Genomic DNA, 16,982 nt, shown 5'->3' on the forward strand with positions numbered 1-16,982 from the left:
TTATTATTATTATTATTATTATTATTATTATTATTAAGTGGAGTAAATGTACTTTTCACCTCTGCTTTGATCAATAAAACTCTTATTAATTGAGATTAAATGTTAACAGAATAAAATTGGTGCAGTACAAAAACATCTATAAATGCAAAAATACACGATAAATATTCTTTATGTGATCAAATAAACTCACAAAACAAAAGGTTAATCTCATTTTTTTATTCGTATACAAACATTACTTTTTCTGAAAACACAGTTTGACTGAGTGCTTGTGGATTGGACTAAATGTATTTCAGTGTTGTTGTTTTTTAAATTTAATATCAATATGATGTGAGAGTAGAGACACAATATTTTAGAAGTATCTCATTCAGTGTTGACCGCTGCTCCAACGGGACTCAGTCTGTGTGTGTGAAGCTCACAGCTGGACGCGGACGAAGAAGCTGATGGGAGAGAAAAAATTAATAAAGATAAGACGGTGACGATAGAGAAGAAAGAGTGTGTGTTGGTACAGAAACACACACACATGCATGTCTGGGCTCGTATTCATCAAACACCTCAAGATTGTTCCTACAAGCTGCACTGAAGACTTTAGATGGAGACTAAAAATAGTACTTCTCTACCTCAGTCGAGTCATTTGGGAGAGAATAACGTCATTTATTTATTTTAACACTCAGAAAAACAGTGAGAAAAGTAAGAGGAAGACACCATTTATTTTGTTTTATGCTTCTAATAATCTGACTCCTGTTCCCCCATAATGATTTATCATAGAAGTTAAAACATTTTCTAAGAGCATTTCTACAAATTACAAAAGTTTTCCCATTTAACCCTCCTGTTGTCCTCGAGTTAAGGAAGGAAGGGAGGAAGAAGGAAGGAAAGGAGGAAGAAGGAAGGAAAGGAGGGAGGAAGGAAGGAAAGAAGGAAGGGAGGAAAGGAGGGAGGAAATAAGCAAGGAAGGAAAGTAGGAGGGAGGGAGGAAAGAAGGAAGGAGTGATAGAGGGAGGAAGGGACGGGGGGAGGGAGAAAGGAAAGAAGGACAGAGGAAAGAAGGAAGGGAGGAAGGAAAGGAAGGAAGAAAGACAGAACAACATTAAGAGATGTTGTGCAAACATCTCTTAAGATTAACATTTGTAAAATAGGTTTAATGATCATATTAGTGTTAAAATGAGTGTGGCTGTAATTCTAAGACAAACTAAATTAAAGCTACTATATGTAACATTTTAGATCTTCCCCTCCTCACTGTTAAATCTCAGATGTTAATATTTACGTACTGGTTGTGTTTTATTCTGTTTGGTTACAGCCTGTGTTGGATAATGTGTTTAATTATTAGTATTAAGTATTAACCCTCCTGTTGTCCTCAAGTCAAGGAAGGAAGGGAGGAAGAAGGAAGGATGGAAGGGAGGAAGAAGGAAGGGTGGAAGAAGGAAGGAAAGGAGGGAGGAAGGGAGGAAGAAGGAAGGAAAGGAGGAAGAAGGAAGGAAGGAAGAAGGAACGGAAGGAAGAAGGGAAGGAGGGAGGAAGGAAGGAAGGAAAGGAGGGAGGAAAGAAGACGGGGTCAATTTGATCCGGGTAGACGACATGAAGGTTAAGAAGTGTAAAGTGCTTTTCATTTAACACTCACCTTACTCAGTCTATCTCCTTCTTCAGGTATCTCTTCATGACGGAGGCCACGTCTCCTCCCTCGCTGCCCTCCGCCTCCAGTCTCTCCCCCTGCGGTCTGTCCAACCTTCGTCTCGGCCGTCCACTCTGAGAACTTCCTCCCGAGCTGGACGAGTCCGTCTCGGAGCTCTTCCTGCTGCGGGTGGAGGGGGGCAGCTCCCCGAAGTGGACGCTCAGCGCTCTCCTGCCTCCTCTGACGGAGCCGGCCAGGCTGCTGGTGGACTGAGCTCTGCGGATCGCTGGCAGGATGTCGGACGCTGCGTCGTCGTGGCCGTTATCGCCAGTCAGACGGCGGTTTTGGAAGACCATTGGTTCTGAGCCCAGAGAGCCTTCCCCTCCGTCCTCTGAGACTAAACTGCCCAGCATGCACCTCCTCGGCGCCTGAGGGGAGCGCTGCTTGGCGGTGGCGAGGGAGCGCAGCGGCTCCTCCGAGTCCTCCTCAGGGATGGACAGGGAGGGAGGCGGGTGGCGAGCGACGTTGGAGGCCGTGATGGAGGAGAGGCGCGGCAGGGACGGCAGGGAGGACAGGGAGTCGCTGGAGTTGAAGCGAGACAGTTTGGCTGCAGCCGCAGACGTCTGAGAATCGCTGATGGAGCGAGCGCTGGCGGCGCGTGGCAGAAGAGGAGATGGCGGTTTGAGGATGCTGGGGCCGGGTCGGGGCTCCTGCCGGTTTTCCGGACTGAGAGAGAGCGCAGAGGCTCTGCGTCTGAGGGCTGAAGCGCTGGTGGTTTGATAGACGGGGAGGGAGATGGTGCTGCCGGTTCCGTCTGCAGCATCGGCGCCGGCTCTGCGCTTACGGAGTCCGTCCAGCAGTTCGGACAGAGCCGAGGAGGACGGGGCTCGGCTGGGAGCTCGGGGAGCCTCAGAGCCGTCATCATCAGGGTCTATGCAAGACCTGCAGAGACGAGAGAGAGAAAATTACATCACAGCACTATACTGGCGACTCTGACACATGGGTATATATGAGTTTATGAGTATATGAGAAGGAAGGAAAGGAGGAAGAAGGAAGGAAAGGAGGGAGGGAGGAAGGAAGGAAGGGAGGAAGGAAGAAGGAAAGAAGGAAGGGAGGAAAGGATGGAGGAAATAAGGAAGGAAGGAAAGTAGGAAGGAAGGAGGGAGGAAGGAAGGAAGGAAAAGAGGAAGAAGAAAGGAAAGGAGGAAGAATGAAGGAAAGGAGGGAGGGAGGAAGGAAGGAAGGAAAGGAGGAAGGAAGAAGGAAAAAAGGAAGGGAGGAAAGGAAGGAAGGAAAGTAGGAAGGAAGGAGGGAGGAAGGAAGGAAGGAAAAGAGGAAGAAGGAAGGAAAGGAGGAAGAAGGAAGGAAAGGAGGGAGGGAGGAAGGAAGGAAGAAGGAAAGAAGGAAGGGAGGAAGGAAAGGAAGGAAGGATGGAGGAAATAAGGAAGGAAGGGAAGGAGGGAGGAAATAAGGAAGGAAGGAAAGTAGGAGGGAGGGAGGAAAGAAGGGAGGGAGGAAGGGAGGAAAGAAAGAGAGAGGGAGGGAGGAAGGAAGGGAGGGAGGAAAGAGAGAGGAAGGAAAGAAAGAGAGAAGGAGGGAGGGAGGAAGGACAGAGGGAAGGAAGGGAGGGTAAACTAAACCTTCCTCTATAACCTGGTTTAAATTCTAATGATCTTATTAAATCATTTATTATACGTAGTTATGTCTTACAATTTTTCATCTATTTTTGTTTGTCATTTATTTACTTCTTTATTTAATTTTCATTTGTTTAATCTGTTTCATGTCATCTATTTTATTGTTTTTATTACTAAATGTCCATGTACTAAATGTTCATCTCATTGTTTTCCTGTTTAGAGCTCATCAATCGTCTGTAAAGCGCTTCAGACTGAACCAAACTGTACAAACATTCACATAGAGATAGATTGATTTGACTGATTTGATTTGATTGATATGTTGTATTTGATTACCTTTTTTTTTTTTACACTCCGGCATTACTGCTAATTATATTAAGAACTACAACTTTACATTATTTTACTACTTTTTAAAAATTCTTCTTTATATTTAAGTGCGCATTTTGATGCATATAAGCGTAATATTTAAAGTAACGTTTCATTTTATAAAGTATGGAAATTTAGACAGGACATTTTTTAATTAGATATTATTAAAGAATTATTTAAGCCCTAATTTATTATTTATCATTATTGTTTTATTTTTATCACTTTGTCACTTTATTACTGCTGCTGGGACCTGAGGGCAAATTTTGTTCTGTTGATGTGAAAGCATGTTTTTAAATGACAATAAATGAACCTTGAACCTTTGAGTACGGTCTAGAACTGTTATGTGAAAAGTGCCTTGAGATAACTTTTATTGTGATTTGGCGCTAAATGAAAAAAAAAGGATTTATCGGTTTATATAATCACTTAAAATGATGGTAGTTTGTTTTCATGGATCTCAGAAAGAGTCCACAGAGAGACGGCTAATGATGATCCAAATAAATAATTAAATAAACAAAAAGCAGACCAACTTTCTGTCTGAAAAACATCTGTCATTTGTTGGATTAACCCAGGCGGGGAGTTCCGGTCCTCTGTAATGAGGCCAATGCGAAGTAACTTAAAACTGCATTCTATCAAAAGGCCACCAGGGGGCGACCGTTTTAGTGTCAAAAGGACTTCCGTCTCTATATAAGTCAATGGAGAATTCACCAACTTCTCACTTGACTTCAAACCTCAGTAAACGTTTTCAAAATGTGTTTATGGTCTCAATCGCTAGTTTAAAGCCTTCTTCAATGCAGTATGATGTTCATTTGTGAAATGTTGGCCTCCCTGATTTTATATTTGACGATAAAGCAGGGTATGCATTAGGGCGTGGCTACGTCGTGATTGACAGGTTGATTGGTTCACAGATTCAGGAGGGCGCCTCATGCCCTTCCTGATGCCCATATAAGTAGAATCCGTGTTTTTTTTTTACCCGGCATGCACCTGAAATTTTCAAGATGGCGCTGCTCAGATCCGAAACTATTGGTCTCCGGGCAGCAGTCCACAAACCAACGGGTGACGTCACGGATGTTACGTCCATTTTATATACAGTCTATGGTTTATATAATCACTTAAAATTATGGTAGTTTGTTTTTGTGGATCTCAGAAAGAGTCCATAGAGAGACGGCCAATGACGATCCAAATAAATAATCAAATAAACAACAAGCAGAGCAACTTTCTGTCTAATAAACATCTGTGAACAATCATTTGTTGGATTTACCGGAAGCTGTAGTTGCTCATGGTGTCAGTGACAGACTGGCGCCCCCCGTGGCCGCTGATGGTACTGCCGCTGTATGTGGAGGCGCCTCCACGGGACCCTCCTCTAGGAACGCCCAGCCAGTGTCGAATCCCCTCCCCAACGTCCTCCGTCCCGATGGAGCCGACGCTGGACACAGAGTCACTGCGGGGAGGAAATCACACTTTACATCCACCTCTAACTGAACCCCCCCCCCTTCCCCCCCTTCCCCCCCTTCACTCCTTCAGAAACACACTGATGGCTGCAATAAGCATGCACGCACATCACAGGCTGTAATTCTTGACTGCCGCTCAGACGGCACTCTGTAGTTGATGACTGTGTTTCAGGAAAATCATCAATCTCCTCTGAATTGTCAAAAGTTTAATAGTTTCCTTCCTGCCTTGTTATAATTGTCCATCGATCAACAGCAGGATAAAAAAAGATGACGTTTAACACGTGTAGACGGCTCAGGAAATGTTTCAGAAATACGCTGAATGTCTGGAGAGAGTTTAAGAAGCACTAAGATGGATTTTATCTCCATACAGACATTTAAAATGTGCATATTTTGTGACTGTAGGGTAAAACAGCTGAGAACCGTTATTGGTTTAAAAACGGTATTTTGGGTGCATTCAAGTGCTTATGGAAAAAAAGGAAAAATGCAAATTCTCAAGCCAAAAACATACAGTATTCTGATTTATTTTGGATGTAAAGATGATGTGTGTTTTCATGTTATAATGGAGTGTAATGTCTTTATTTCAGCAGTGGCTTTTTGACTGTTAGTAGCCATGCATGCATCTATTTTTAACCTTCGTGTCGTCCTCCCGGGTCAAATTGACCCCGTCTGTATTGACTGTTCCTTCTTTCCTCCCTTCCTTCCTTCCGTCTGTCCTTCCTCCTTCCCTCCTTCTCTCTTTCTTTCCTTCCTCTCTTTCCTCCCTTCCTTCTTTCCTTCCTCCATCCCCCTTTCTTCCTTCCTTCCTCCCTCCTTCTTTCTTTCCCTCCTTCCTCCCTTCCTCCTTCTCTCTATCTTTCCTCCCACCTACCTTCCTCCCTTCTTTCCTCTGTCCTTCTTTCTTTCTTTCCTTCCTTCTTTCCTTCCTTCCTTCCTCTTTTACTTTCTCCCTCCCCCTCCTTCCTTCTTTCCCCCCTCCCTCCTACCTTCCTTCCTTCCTTCCTTCTTCCTCCCTTCCTTGACTCGAGGACAACAGGAGGGTTAACTTGATTCATTGTAAAGGATCATTCAGGTTTATTGCAACTTTTTGTAGTTTTGGCCGTCGTTTCTATTAAATAGCAGAGAGACTGGGGTTTTAAATAACCATCAGTTAAGCCAAACTTATTTGCATTATAGAAAAATGTATTGTACAAATTATTACCCAAACTATCTGTTGTAAACATCCATCACAGTTTATCCTGCAGAGTTCCTGCTTTAACTTTGACCCGTAGTGCTTGTCACGTCATTTGGGTTGTGCACTGTTCTCATGTTTATGACGACTCCTGACTGTTGTTTTGTTGCACATTTAGTCGTGTGACAGTTTAAAAATACTGTGCGTTGTGATCATATGGTTATTTGTCCTGTTAAAGAAGAAGTTGTCCGATCAGCCATGAGAGTCAGATCTAGTTTGTACAAAATGTTGTGTGATCATGTTGGAAATCAGATGTTTTTCTGAATGGCCGCACTCGAAGGCAGAGAGAAACATCTAAGTTGATAACAGCACATGGTTTAGACTCTAGTCTAGAGTACTATCTCTAGAAACAAAACTTTAATAACTGGTGCTGCTGTAAATAATCATGATTTAAATACATCAGTATGGTACAAGAAGTGTGTTTATATCCACCTACTTTTTATGGCTTATTAAAAACTGCGTAGAAATGCAAAATAATCTTGAAATATCACACAAAGTGTTTATGCTTGGCTGAGGTGGAAAAGTTATTGTATCAGTAGATGAAAAATGCAACAAAATGCAATGCCAAAAAACGTTAGTCCTAAATAAAAGACAATATTCTGTGAAAATATCTATTAATAAACAAGTGTAGTCTTGGATTAACCCTAATCCTTAGTGAATAAATTATGACTGAAACATCAGTCAAGCTTCCACTGAGCGAAGATTAAACTACTCGGGGATGGAAATGTGCATTAATTTTAAATGTATTTTGCAGATATTCTGAAAATTCTGTTTAAATTCCGCATTTGACAGCTAAACTCATTTTTATGCTGAAGACAATTTAACATTTTTATTCTTTTCTTATTTAATTTCCATTTCTTGTTTTTTAGCTGACTCACTCTGCTGTAATTGCTTTATGATTTTTTTTTTTTTACTGTCATCCTTATTTATCTATTTTTCTTGCACCTAGAATGTTTGTGTTTATTGCTCAGCTATATTATACTGAGGTCTCTATCTACTCGCTATCAATATATCTCCAAGTCTGAATAAAGGTGGAAATTAAATGAAATGTGCTGATATCATGATTTATTTATTTATCATATTAAGATTCATACCGGTATTATCACAATGCTATAATATGATACTTTCAGTTTTACCTCTAAATAAAGAGTTTTAGTTCATCTGGATTAACGATGGCCAAAAAACTCTGCAGATAAAAACCTGAGCTGTAATAGACAAGAATGATCCTTTATAATAATAAGTAATGTTTTAATGATGACACTTCAAGGCCTGATGCAACATTCAGGTCAAACCGTCACATCTGTACACAATGAGAGTAAATAAGTTTCATTAAAGGATGAAGAAAATCTAACAAGAATCAAACAGGAAAAAAACTGAATTGAAAGTGAATATAAACAGATAATAGATGAAGTAATTAAATAATACTCATGAATATTATATTCCATTTCTACTGAGTCTGTTAAATGCTATTAAATGTTACACACTGCACCTTTAACCCTCCTGTTGTCCTCTGGTCAAGGAAAGACAGGAGGAAGGAAGGAAGGAAGGAAGGAAGGAAGGAAGGAAGGAAAGAAAGAAGTAAGGAGGGAGGAAGGAAAGGAGGAAGGAAGGAAGGAAGGAAGGAAAGGAGTAAGGATGGAGGGAGGAAGGAAGGAAGGAAATGAGCAGGGAGGAAGGAAGGAAGGAAGGAAGAAAGAAAGTAAGGAAGGAAGAAAGAAAGTAAGGAAGGAAGGAAAGAAAGGAGTAAGGAGGGAGGAAGGAAGGAAGAACGGAAGGAAGGAAGGAAGGAAGGAAGGAAGGAAGGAAGGAAGGAAAGAAGGAACAATCAAAAGAGAAAGGGAGGACAACAGCAACTGTTTTTGTTTGATTCTTGTGATATTTTCTTCACTGATTATGAAACAAATCTCATCCGATAGTTCAGCCAGACTCTGTAAAGGCATAAAAGAGAAGGAGCGTACACACATTACATGACCAACTATCACAAACACACTCAGGAGTTTCTTACAGGTCTCTCTTTCGAGTCAGGGACTCCACAGCAGTTTGAACGCTGCATTGAAAGGCAGAGTGGTGAAAGTTGAGTTTTTAACACACATATATATAAAAAACATGTTTATTTGGGCAGAAGGGAGCTTGTAGGTTAATTACCTCTCAGTGTCGCTCTCATCGCTCGACTCCACTTCCTCCAGAGCCGCCTGCAGATCCACGATGCGGCGGATGGACGTCTCCAGATCCGCCTGTAATGTCTGTCTGACGGCCGAGAGCTCCTCCACCTGCATCTCCTGCAAATGAAACAAACAAACAAACCAGATTAACCCTCCTGTTGTCCTCGAGTCAAGGAAGGAAAGGAGGAAGAAGGAAGGAAAGGAGGGAGGAAGAAGGAAGGAAAGGAGGGAGGAAGGAGGAAGGAAGAAGGAAGCAAAGGAGGGAGGAAGGAAGGAAGGAGGGAAGGAAGGAAGGAAAAAGGAAAGGAGGGAGGAAGAAGGAAGGAAAGGGGGGATGATGGAAGGGAGGAAAGGAAAGAAGGGAGGAAGGTAGGAGGGAGGGAGGAAAGAAGGAAGGAAGGAAGGAGGGAGGGAGAAAGGAAAAGAAGAAGGGAGGGAGGAAGGAAAGAAGGACAGAGGAAAGAAGAAAGGTAGGGGGAGGAAAGAAAGAGAGAAGGAGAGAGGGAGGAAGAAAGGAAGGAGGGAAGGAAAGAAGGAGGGAGGGAGGGAGGAAGGAAGGACAGAAGGAAGGAAGAAAGGGGGATGGAGGAAGGAAGGGAGGAAAGAGAGAGGAAGGAAAGAAAGAGAGAAGGAGGGAGGGAGGAAGGACAGAGGGAAGGAAGGAAAGAAAGAACAGTCAAAACAGACGGGGTCAATTTGACCCGGGAGGATGACACAAAGGTTAAAGGACGTTTTTTTTTGGGACACAAGGGCGAATAACGGGGACCGGCTCTGTGTGTGTGTGTGTGTGTGTGTGTGTGTCTGTGCCCTAACCCTTTTTTTCCTTATTTCTCCATCACCTGAAGCTCATTCCAACACTGCAATTACCTTCAGTCCGGCTCATATTACCTCATCAGTCAAACACTGAATGACCACTGGCGTGTCCTCTCTCACACGCAGTGCCACCGCCTACATCTGCTGCTGCTGCTGGTGTTAGCGTTAGCGCCGCTCTGCTTATTTGGAGGGAAATTATTACATGCGAGCGCTGACATCGAGACAATAGAGTGATTTATTAATTCATTTTGTCGTCAATTTTTTTCTTCCTCCCTTTCTTTCTTTCTTTGTTGTTGTTTTGTTTCTCTGGCATCCTGTCACACACACACACACACACACACACACACACACACACACACACACACACACACACACACACACACACACACACACACACACACACACACACACACACACACACACACACACACACACACACACACACACACACACACACACCAGGCTTTCAAAGTTATTGGCTTTGTTGGCTTTGAGGAGACGGGTGTGGGTGCAGCGGTTGTCATAGAGACACATAAGCATGTATGTGTGTGTGTGTGTGTGTGTGTGTGTGTGTGTGTGTGTGTGTGTGTGTGTGTGTGTGTGTGTGTCTGTAACCTTGAAGAGACAATGAGGATTAATCATAGTCAGAGAGAGAAAGCAGGATGAGGGAGAGATGACGGTGTTGGGGAGGGGAGGGTGTGTGTGTGTGTGTGTGTGTGTGTGTGTGTGTGTGTGTGTGAGAATGTGTGTGTGCATAGTTGGTTGGTAGGTTGTTAAAGGGCATCCTTGTGTGTGTGTGTGTGTGTGTGTGTGTGTGTGTGTGTGTGTGTGTGTGTGTGTGTGTGTGTGTGTGTGTGTGTGTGTGTGTGTGGTGTGTGTGTGTGCGTGTGTGTGCGTGGGTTTTTTTGCTCTGTGCTAATAACTGAATAATTATTGAAGCTCTTTCTCTTTTCTTCGGCTCAGAGGTCACAAAGAAATCTGCAGTGAGCGAGAAGAGCTGCATGACTGAGTGTCGAGCTGCAGCGATGGGCATCAAATTTCTGCTTTTAATCCATTTTGAGAGAATATATTAGAGGATTATGGCAAAAATGTCTAAGTGGTGTAACCATAAAAACTATGTACCAAATTCAACTTGCTTAAAAACACTAAATTCTCAATAAAACCCCATATCAACTAGTTTGGCATGATCTTACATTATAACTTTTTATATTAAATAAAGGTAATGGAATACAATTGTTCTAAATATTACATTTCATCTGGGGAATCATGGAGATCAGGAAACATTTACATTTTTAAATGAAGTAATTATTAGTATAAGTCCACTTAAATACACTGTAGGTGATAAAATATGTAATATTTATCATTCTTTTGTGGTTACAGCATTTGACATTTTCAGGAGCATTCAGTCTTACTTTTGGTAAAAAATTGTGCAAATGTCATTTCAAATGATATAAAACCAACAAAAATACTAAATGTACATTTTAACAAACCTGATGCTGCTTTTAAGACTATTTTTAACATTATTTTTGAATTGCTCATCTTGCCAACCCTTATTTATCACTGACCATACAAATAAAAGTGTATAAGCTGCACACAAAAAAAAAATTATGCATTTCCATTTCTCTATATTGTGGTTCACATTAGGAAAATGCAGCTAAAAGAAATGTGCATAGGGTGTTTTTACAGCTCTCTAATGTAAAAATGGGCTTAAATTCAGCCCTGAACAGAATTTAAGGCTTAAATATGGGCTGACAGCGAGTTCAAAAACTTGAACGTACGTAGAAATTCAAAATCAAGGGCTTCAACCTGCTCTGGGCATGATCCTTCATCTCTGTGAGCTGCTGCCACTCTGTCTCCCTGTGTGTGTGTGTGTGTGTGTGTGTGTGTGTGTGTGTGTGTGTGTGTGTGTGTGTGTGTGTGTGTGTGTGTGTGTGTGTGTGTGCGTATGAATGGAGACAGGTGTGCTGCAGTCAGAGCAGAGCCACACCACCTGCCCATCGTCTCAGTTGTATCGAGCCCTCTTCAAACACTCAGCCCTTCCACTTCCAGCCTCTGCTCCAGTAAGCGTTACTACGCTTTGAGCTACTTCACCTGCATTTATCCACTTCTCTTGTTGTTTCCTGTTTTCCTCTGACTGACCCTGTTTCCTGTCTGATGCAGTTGTGTCTGTTCTGTCTCATCGGCCCCTCGTCTCGTCTAGTTAGTCCTGCTTCCCTGCCCCGGATCACTGCTCTTCCCAGCTTCCAGCACAAACCTCAGCCCTAGTTTTCCAGCTTCCATCCAAAGCCTCAAACCCTGGTGCCCAGCTTCCAATCCAGTCTCAGCCCCAGGTTTCCAGTTACCAGCATCAGTTTCCCAGTTTACAGTCCAAGCATTAGCCCCGGTTTCCCAAGTTCCAGTCCAAGCATTAGCCCCAGTTTCCCAGTTTCCAGGCCAAGCATTAGCCCCAGTTTCCCAATTTCCAGTCCAAGCATTAGCCCCAGTTTCCTTGTTTCCAGTCCAAGCATTAGCCCCAGTTTCCCAATTTCCAGTCCAAGCACTAGCCACAGTTTCCCAATCCCAGGCCAAGCATTAGCCCCAGTTTCCCAGTTTCCAGCTTCCAGCCCAGAGAGACTGGAGCTAAAACTGCCTGTTTCAGACAGAGGCTGAACTGAGCTTCAAATTCTCACATTTCAAAGGTTGCAACCGCTGACTGTTTGGCATTTTGTGCTTTAAATAATGGATAGAAAATAAAGACTGTTTATGGGTCTTTGAAACTAAACAACAGATTACAATTTATCCTCAACTCAGCTGCACAAGTTAAGGAAATTATTAGTTAAGTTTTCTGTTTATTGCTGTGTTTTTGATGCTTATTTTTATATAAATCACTTTGAACTGCTTTAAATTATGAGATTACTTAAATTACGCTATACACATTTAAACTGAATTTATTTAAAACGATTATTAAAATGTGAATATACCTAACTAATTCTGTCCATCGACTTGTTGATTAATTGATCTCATAAGATGCTGCTGAAGCTACAACGCTGGACTTCAAACAGACTCAAATGACGTCACACCTCGTTACGAACATGTTGGTCAATGAGTAGTTTATGTAAACACTGCAGAACACTTTCGCTGTAGATCTGAGTCCCATTTCTGAATTGGCGCTCATAGTATTTTCTTATCTCTTTTTATTATTGATATAAAAATACATAATTCCTTCCACACATTACATCCTGTATAATGTCTTCTATACATACAATGCAGTACAAGAACTCCAAAAAAATGAGATGCAAACCTTACATGGACATAATCTTATTTATAGTCATCCATACAGCAGAATTACACAAAGACAAGTCCAGGTTTGTTTTCTTTTTTTTTCTAGTTCTCTTTCCTTATTTCCTTTCCCGGCTTAGAGAGTCCTTTTCCTCTTCAAGGTCAAGGAAGGACAGGAGGAAGGAAGGAAGTGAGGAAAGAAGGAAGGGAGGAAAGAAAAGGTGGAAGGAGGGACGGGAGGAAGGAAGGAAGGAAGGAAGGAAGGAAGGAAGGAAGTAAGGAAGTAAGGAGAGAAGGGCGTCAGGAAGGAAAGGAGGTAGGAAGGAAGGAAAGGAAAGGAGTAAGGAGGGGAAGAACGAAGGAAAAATTCAAGAAAGAAGGAGGAAGGAAGGAAAGAAGGAAGGAAGGAAAGAAAGAACAGTCAAAAGAGATGAGGTCAATTTGACCCGGGAGGACGACAGGAAGGTTAATGGAAGACATTGAAAAACGTATAAAGTCTGTTTGTAGGATTTTCTTTTATGCGTAGATGTTTCCACTGTGCTCGATACTTTAGGTATAGTTTAGCTTATTTTACAGTTTATTGACAGATTACAAGCTCAAACATCTGGAGGAGGTTCCTGTTGATCCCGAAGCCTATTTTATAACCATGATTATTAAAATAAGCAAAACCCTAACATGTAATTATCATGTGTTCTCGTGTTTGTGTGATCTTCCTCTGTGAGCGAGCAGCAACTCTGCCGATCCCGATCTCACACTCTGCAGTAATGAAAGTGATGTTCTCAAAATGTTCCAGATAAAACACCAGCTGCCTGTTTTTTGTTCTACGAGAACAGAGGAGAGAAACGAGACATGCTCTGGAAGTGAAGTGTGGCGTACTTTCAATTCAATCGTGGCCTAGAGGAGAGTGTTTCCTGCCAGCCTTCTCTTAAAAATGTCTCTCAGCTTGGATGTGATTAAGGCCTGTTGGGGTTTTATATTTAGCAGCCTCGGTGGTGTCCAGGTAGACCGGTGGAGGTGTTTAAATGTTAAATGGAAGATGTATCGAGGTTTTCTGTCCCTGCAGTCATCTCCACTTCTTGGCAAGAAGCTGATGTTTGAGTGTTGTGTTGGATTACAGAGGTTTCTGCAACAAACAACAGTTTAAGGTTTGAAATGTTTTTACTTTTAGCCAAAAAAGCAGCAGAGTCAATGTCTGATTGGTCCGCCACATTGACCCGGAGTTAAAACTACTAGACTGTCATGAAATTGGGTTCATACATTTATAAATGTTCTCCAGAGTATGAATCCTTTTGGTGACATCGCCGATGTCAGGCATCGCCGATGGACGATGGCATCGTCCATCGGACCAACCCTAATTAGCGAGCTGCAATACACTGTGAGTGGGTTGTATCACTGAGTCTGTAGAGAAAAATGATTACCCAGCAGAAAATGGACAGCGCCAGTGGAAACTTAAAGCCCAGAGAAATAGTAGCCCTTTAGAAAAGGCAAAACGTGAAGAAAAAGGTTGGAATATATGTTAATTGTGAAGAGGGCAGGGGGTTGGGTGCATGAGCTTCAATACTTGTTCATCTAACGCCACATTTTAAAGGTAAAAGTACTTTATTTGTCACACATGAAGTTGTAGAGTGAGATTCAGTCTCTGCATTTAATCCATCCTAAGTACTAGGAGCATTGGGCAGCCACTATATTCTACCTCAATACCTTTGGTCACGGACACTGACAGCAGGATTAACCTCACATACATGTTTTTGACAATGGGAGGAAACCAATTCAAGCACGGAGAGAACATGCAAACTCCACACAGAAAGACCTCAGCTGAGTATCGAACTCAAGACTTTCTCACTGTGAGACAACAGTGCAAACCACCAAGCCACCGAACTACTGCCCTCTTCTCCAATATTTTTTTGGCTTATAACCAAAATAACGACATTCCCAGCTTCAGCTTTACTTTAAGTCTAATGAAGCTGTTCAGTCAGGAAGACTCTAAAACATTCAGGCATCCAGAGGTAACTTTCCTGCCTTCTTTCACGCATGCTCATCTATTACCTAGGTTTCTACGTCCAAGAGTGTGATCTTAATCGTTGCCAGTCACCTGTCAATCTCGGTAACCAATAGCAAAACACCACTCTTTCAGCCTTAGCCTATCATCTAGTAGCGGTCTGTTTAACCCTCCTGTTGTCCTCGAGTCAAGGAAGGAAGGGAGAAAGGGAGGAAGGGAGGAAGGAAGGAAGGAAGGAGGGAAGGAAGGAAGGAAGGGAGGGAAAAGGAAATGAGGAAGGGAGGGAGGAAGGAAGGAGGGAAGGAGGGAAGGAAGGAAGGAAGGAAGGAAGGAAGGAAGGAAGGAAGGAAGGAAGGAAAGGAGGAAGGGAGGGAGGAAGGAAGGAAGGGAGGAAGAAGGAAGGAAATGAAGGAGGGAGGAAGGAAGGGAGGTAAAAGGAAGGAAAGGAGGGAGGAAGGAAGGAAGGGAGGAAGAAGAAAGGAATGGAGGAAGGAAGGGAGGAAAGAAAAGAAGGAAGGGAGGACGGAGGAAAGAAGGAAGGAATGAAGGTAGGAGGAAGGAAGGAAAGAAGGACAGAGGGAAGAAAGGAAAGGAAGGAAGGAAGGGAGGAAAGAAGGAACAGTCAAAACAGACGCGGTCAATTTGACCCGGGAGGACGACACGAAGGTTAAATGTGCCTCTCTCTCTCTCTCTCTCTGCTTCAGTCCTGTCATACAGCTGTTCATGCGCCCCACCACCTCCCCATCTCCGCCATTCTCTACAGGATCTGCAGTCTATTCCCATCTGCCATCTTCTATTCAGACTCATCAGCAATCACCACCACCAGTGTCTGGACTTCATGGGGGATCTTTATATATATGCAGCCATTCAGGGATGATTCCTCGTGGAGTTCAAACGCCAAAGACTTACCAATAAATATCTTTCTATCACTTGTCTCTCCTGATTGAAATTAGCAAATGTTACTTACCTAACTTGACTAAAATGGTGAACATGATAGACATTATTCCTGCCAGACATCAGCGTGTTGTGTTACCATTTAGAACAAAACTCTGCTGTTATAGAGCTGCTAGCGAGGCTGTACTCATGTATAATTCATTTCAAGAGACCCCTGGTATTAGATTTGCAATTGTTTATACTGCATTACAACTGCAGTCTTACAATATTTATGTTTTTTGTCTTGTTTTTTTTTTTTGGTACACACAATACTTACAGATGTGTTGGTTTTCCAGCCACCCCAAAACATCTCATATCTCAGTAATAGCACATGACTCTGGAAACCACTTCAGTCAATAATAAACTATAATAAAAACTGTTTTAACCCTCCTGTTGTCCTCGAGTCAAGGTAGGAAGGAAGAAGGAAGGAGGAAGGAAGGGAGGAAGAAGGAAGGAAAGGAGGGAGGAAGGAAGGGAGGAAAGGAAAGAAGGGAGGAAGGGTGGGAGGGAGAAAAGAAAAGAGGAAGGTAGGGGAGGAAAGAAAGAGAGAAGGAGGGAGGGAGGAAAGAAGGACAGAAGGAAGGAAGAAAGGGGGGTGGAGGAAGGAAAGAAGGAAGGGAGGAAAGAGAGAGGCAGGAAAGAAAGAGAGAAGGAGGGAGGGAGGAAGGACAGTCAAAACAGATGGGGTCAATTTGACCCGGGAGGACGACACGAAGGTTAATGTCAGAGTGTGTATTGTAAAAATGTATGTAAGGTTTGGATGCATACTGGAGAAACAAACTTCCCCTTGGAGACAATAAATCAAATATCTAACAGAAAAAAGGGAAAATTGTCACTTACACAATTATTATTTATAACAATGAATTCAGTATTTCTTATTATTTCTGCCAATGACTGCTGTGGGAACTCACAATTAAACCCTTCACTCCATTTAGTCATGACTCTAATATTTTGGGTCCTTGATTTCTATTCCTGTAAGTGATTCTTTATGTCGTCAAAATCCCGTCGGTTGTTAACTTCAGCAGAGACAGCAGAGTAGGCCTTAATCCAGTTTACAGTCCAGTTACAGTACTAATTATCTTCCTGCCTTCGTCTCTCTAATTTATGAGCTAAATTTTGTATCGTACTTTTCTGTGATGAAGAAACTTTCCATTAAAACTCCCCTCCAGCATTAGGACGTTGCTGTTTGAGGGAGTAATAATATCTTGTTTTATGAATTGCTTTACATGAACATACATTTCCTCAATCTCTCTCTTTCTAACTGCGCTTCTAGCTCTTAGTTTCATCTTCATTTTGTCCTGTGTGATTTTATGATATTGTTATAAATGTTAACCTTCCTGTCGTCCTCCCGGGTCAAATTGACCCAGTCTGTTTTGACTGTTCATTCTTTCCTCCCTTCCTTCCTTCCGTCTGTCCTTCCTTCCTCCCTCCTTCTCTCTGTCTTTCCTTCCTCTCTCTTTCCTCCCTTCCTTCTTTCCTTCCTCCATCCCCCTTTCTTTCTTCCTTCCCTCCTTCCTCCCTCCCTTTCTCCGTCTTTC

General features: G+C 42.5%; 1 protein-coding gene across 1 annotated transcript in view; it reads right to left on the reverse strand.

Annotated features, from left to right (window-relative positions):
- Positions 1-207: 207 nt before the first annotated feature.
- Positions 208-16,982, reverse strand: part of LOC133995750 (unconventional myosin-XVIIIb) — a 51,699-nt gene continuing 34,924 nt past the window's right edge. Inside the window, exons 24-28 of the mRNA XM_062435224.1 lie at positions 8,425-8,744; positions 8,285-8,326; positions 4,862-5,041; positions 1,616-2,548; positions 208-437 (exon numbers count right to left, since the gene is read on the reverse strand). Of these exons, the coding sequence (XP_062291208.1) occupies positions 1,621-2,548; positions 4,862-5,041; positions 8,285-8,326; positions 8,425-8,744 (1,470 nt within the window). The 3' untranslated portion in view covers positions 208-437; positions 1,616-1,620. The remainder of the gene's footprint in view (positions 438-1,615; positions 2,549-4,861; positions 5,042-8,284; positions 8,327-8,424; positions 8,745-16,982) is intronic.

Source organism: Scomber scombrus, chromosome 15 (genome assembly GCF_963691925.1).
Source record: "Scomber scombrus chromosome 15, fScoSco1.1, whole genome shotgun sequence".
In the NCBI taxonomy this organism is placed as follows: Eukaryota; Metazoa; Chordata; class Actinopteri; order Scombriformes; family Scombridae; genus Scomber; species Scomber scombrus.